This window comes from Hesperophylax consimilis, unplaced genomic scaffold (assembly GCF_061612785.1).
Source record: "Hesperophylax consimilis isolate HC1 unplaced genomic scaffold, BYU_Hcon_1.0 scaffold_273, whole genome shotgun sequence".
Taxonomy (NCBI): domain Eukaryota; kingdom Metazoa; phylum Arthropoda; class Insecta; order Trichoptera; family Limnephilidae; genus Hesperophylax; species Hesperophylax consimilis.
This window is the reverse complement of record NW_028301460.1, coordinates 24,371-28,987: the sequence shown is the minus strand read 5'-3', so window position 1 is coordinate 28,987 and position 4,617 is coordinate 24,371. Positions and strand designations below refer to the sequence as shown.

General features: G+C 42.0%; 1 protein-coding gene across 1 annotated transcript; it reads left to right on the top strand.

Moving 5' to 3' along the window:
* Positions 1–1,187: 1,187 nt before the first annotated feature.
* LOC149408459 (uncharacterized) lies at positions 1,188–3,760 on the top strand. Its single transcript, XM_089650604.1, has 3 exons — positions 1,188–2,074; positions 2,490–2,652; positions 2,919–3,760. Exons 1-3 carry the CDS (start codon positions 2,027–2,029, stop codon positions 3,758–3,760), a joined length of 1,053 nt encoding a protein of 350 aa, XP_089506730.1. The 5' UTR covers positions 1,188–2,026.
* Positions 3,761–4,617: the final 857 nt, after the last annotated feature.

The following is a 4,617-nucleotide window of genomic DNA, read 5'->3' as shown; positions in this document are numbered from 1 at the left end:
TTTTTTATGTTGTCTGAAAGAATTTTGTAGAGTCTTTATCATATTCACATTGCATACGTACGGGCGCAAACAAATAATTTGTATGTAAAAAGCGTATTTGAATAAAACGCCATCTATGAACACGTAGAATATAACAAGCATTGTGTTTAACCTTAAACGTTACACAGGACAACTATTGTGACGTCCACTAATGGGGCACGACTGCTCGCAACGTAACTGCTGTGATATCTGTATCCAACGGGTTAACACGCTTCCCCCAAGAAGTAATTTTATTACACACCTGAAAATTTCGTATTTTGCATTTAAATTATAATAATAATGATTGGATCATTTCTATAATGCCGTTTTTGAAAGAAAATCATCTTCAGGGCGCTTAACAGCTTAATTTATACATTTAACCTATTCTCCATCACTTTGACTTATAACTTTGATTTATTACTAGTGGCTTATAACTAAGATCAATAGCTAGAGACTTACAACTAGTAACTTAAAACTATACATATTTTATTTTACTCCTGTATGATAAGATTTCTCACATTTCTCAATAAGTTACCCAGCATAACAAATAGCACCCACTTTTTCTGAAATTGTGGCCTATCTAATGATTGTGGCACATTTTACAACAAGAAATCTACAAATAATCGCCTTTCCCCAACAATTTGCATATTTGCGGTCTTGTTAATTAGTGTTATTTCGCAATTAATTAATTAATTAAAATAATATATGTTTAGAGTATACTTCCCCACCTTCCTCTTCCCAATCTCCTTCAAGTCCCCACTACCTTCAGCCTTACAACATAGCACGATTGGAGATAGTCTCACTGGCTCCAGACGGTTGGGAGCAATCGGGACTCTTGTGTAGTTTCACATAAAAAATACTTGCGCCACTTACAAGACACATACTTTCAGTATCGTCCCAACGTTGCTTGAAATGGTTTTAGCCATGTTTGGTGACCATATCTGAATAGCTCATAAAATTTCCTCACCTTCTTTTTCCCCATCTCCTTCCCCTCCCTACTACTTTCAACCTTACAGCATACTTCAATTCATAGTCCCGATCCACTGGCTCCAGACGGTTGGGAGCAATTGGGACTCTTGTGTGGTTATATTCAGATAAAAAAGAAATGGTTGAAACCTTCTTTTTTAATATATATTTTTTCTAATGAATATTAATCTTTTTTCGATCCAGTATGATGCCATGCACCCCGGAGGGCCACAACTCGAGTGAGGGGCCCCACATGGACCGAGCGGGGCGATACTCGCTGGACCACAGTCCCAGTTTCCCGGGATCAAATAACCCGCAGACTCCCAACTCCAATATACCTGGTGAGTACGCTTTTATTTACAAGACTGCTTTGTGTTTAACATTTTCAATTTCGCCAAAGATTGGTCTCCCGGCCAAATTCTTATAGTTTTGCTAGTTAGACTGTGAGAAAAAGTCAGGATGCAGGCGAATTCTCCAATTAATGTTTTTTTAATGTCATGTTTATTACTGTCTGTATCTGTGTTTTCTCCAATTAAAAAAGTGTCCATTCTGTGCCACCAAGCCTTTGCCATACGATATATTCTTAAATATTGAAAATAATGTCATTAATTTATTCTCAATTAAAACAAAGGGCAATACAAATTTGGATGGCTACAAATAGAGATGTGCACGGAAATATTCTCCAACCTAATATAAATTCTTATTCTAAGTTATTCTGAATGAGATTGTCTCCTAATTTTTTTGTTGTCAATGAAAATTTATTACATTTAAAGAGTTAAGGCGATGCACTACGTCGTGTAATATTTTAAATTGAGCCGCTATCAATAACAACCCTTACGCAGGGCCAGCAACAACAACAACAGCAACAGGGCCAGCAACAACAGCAAGGACAACAACCTCCGGCGTCCACGGCAGCTCCCTCGGGGGCCACCGCCTCCCAGTCCATGTCGTCTTCGTCGCCCGGACACCATTCCATGCAGCAGCAGAACATGGGGAAGGGAATGGCGTGCGGAAACCTGGAGAATATGGGGCCCAAGGGAATATGGATGACAGTCCCACAGGAATGCAGGGCAATCCAGGTGGACCCGAGGTATGTGATTGCTATGTATCTAAGTGTTCTGTTTTATTATTCCTGAAAATTTTTGACTGAAAATATTTGCTCTGACCGAGATCTCTCTTGGGGGGGAAAGCTGTGCTAATTTAATGATGCCAGTTTTCTGCTTCATGGTTAAGATTATTGTTTCATTAGCTTAGGATTTGTGTGGACTACATCCTTGGGGTTCTGTGTGCTGGGATCTGGAGGGTCTTTTTAAGGAAAGGAAGGAGAGGAGAGGTGAAATTGACATTTTTCAAACTAGGTTACAACCTTCTTAGGTCCTGTGACTCTCTTATTGACTTGATGTCCCTGATTGCTTGGGTTACTATTAGGTTAGTTCGAGCCTATAGTAGCTACCTACATGAATTATTTTTCGTCAACTAACCTAACACATTGTATTTTATCCCAGGGCGGCGGGATGGTGCGAGGTGAGCACGCGCCACTGGCACCCAGCGGAGCGGGCGGGGGCTTCGATCCCACTTCATCACTGGCGCAGATGTCTCAGCAGCTGACAGGAGGGCCCCCGCATCCCTATCCGCACCACCATGCTGCGCTGCTCATGCAGGATGTGGGTGAGTACCTAACCTGATGAGTACCATTCCTGTAAATAAATCGTATATTCTCTCGTATATATGTAATGCGTAAATCTCTTTTGTACTGTTTTGTTCAGAAGGGGCCCAAATAATGGAGTTATATTCGAGAATACTGCGAAGAAGGGCTTCATATGTTCTTTATATTACAAATCCATTAATAAATGATCTCATATTATGATTATTAAATACGTGGGATTTGAAACAGAGATTCGCTTCGAAACTGACAATGTTTTCTCTTTCCACAGTTGGTAACATGGGAGAAATGGGCGCGGTGGGCCCTATGGACGGCATGATGGGCCCTGGAGACTTCCCCTTCGGCATGAATATGAACCCCAAGATAGGCGACGCCTCTATGGGTCCCATGGGCTTCGGTCCTCCGGACCCCTCCATGATGGGCGGACCGCGCATGCCTCCCGGCAAAATCGCCGCCTTCAACGGGGCCAACGTGCAAGTCAAAGCCAGCGCCCCAAACACCATTCAACACCTCCCGACGCGGCCGCAACTCCCTTGCTCCGCAGGCCCGAGAGGCCCGCCTAGTTTGGACTTCTTACAATGGGTCGCAAACCCAATGCACATGGAACAAAAAAATAACATGAATATGCAATATTTTTCTGGTGGACCGTGTGGCGGGCCAATGGGACAACATCAGCAGCCGGGAATGGGCCCACGCATGGATATGTCCGATCAAATGATGGGGCCTATGTGGCCGCAGGGCCCGATGATGGGTCCAATGCGCGGCGGCCCTGGAATGATCCGCATGCCGCACTACCCCGGCGGCTTCAACTCCCCGCCGAAGATGGCGGACCCCTTCCAAGGCGGAATCCCTCCGGGTGGTGGGATGGTGTGCAATCCCAACTTCTGGCCGATGATGAAGGGCGGGCCCATGCGCATGGGGGCGCCGCACAGTTCGCAGCCACTGCCGGCGTCCATGGGCGGGCCCGGGGCCGGCTTCAAATCCTCACAGGGCTTTGTGATGCCGAGCACGGCAGACCCCAACTATGCGCAGCAGTTCCACAACTTCCAGCAGCAGCTGTACGCGACGGGGACCAGGTCGCAGGCTCAGCCCGGCCCGCATTATCCCGGGTAAGCCAGGATTTTTTTTTTATTTTTTTTTTTTTTATTTATTCTTTAATATATTTGTTAAACAATGGTATAGTATATTGTCCTCCACGCTAGGAGTTCACCTGTGTTGTGGAGGACTTTTTCAATTGTAAAGTTATATAATTCTAAAATAATACAGTGGAGTTGGTTACACAGAGAAACATTAAAAATTAAAATATAAAATCGATTTTTCCATAGTTATGACAGTAGTTTTTCCATAGTTATTCCAAAAAAGTGAAATATAAAAAATTAAATATTAACAGGATTGTAGCCAGTTCCATATGTGTTTTTTGTATTCTGTAAGATTAGATGTTTTATATTGTGTTGGAAGTGAATTGAATAGTTTTATAGCCTGGAATCTGTAGTGTTTTTGTCCAAAGGATGTGTTGGTTTTTGGTATTAGTAGTTGGTGTGCATGTCTTGTTCTGGTATTGCGAGAAGTTTGTGAAGTTTTAAATGTGTTTAGGTTCTTGTAAAGGAAAGTAAGTATTTGTTTTGAATATAGTTTTTGAATCTTCAACACTGGGAATTGTTTAAATATGGTTGAAGTGGGTGTTAGTATTGGTACTTTAAGTATTACTTTTATTAAGGTTTTCTGAGCTTTATATAGTGTGTTAATGTATTTTTTACTGGCATAGCCCCAGGCAATAATGCCGTATTCCATTATAGATTGTGCTATTGCGAGGTATATATTCTTAATATCAAATATGTTCAGTATATTTCTCACGTTTTTGAAAAAGTAAATCAACTTATTTATCTTTCCTTTAACCGATTCAATATGTCTGTCCCATTTTAAATATCGGTCGAAGTATATACCAAGATATTTGATATTTTCGGTTTGTG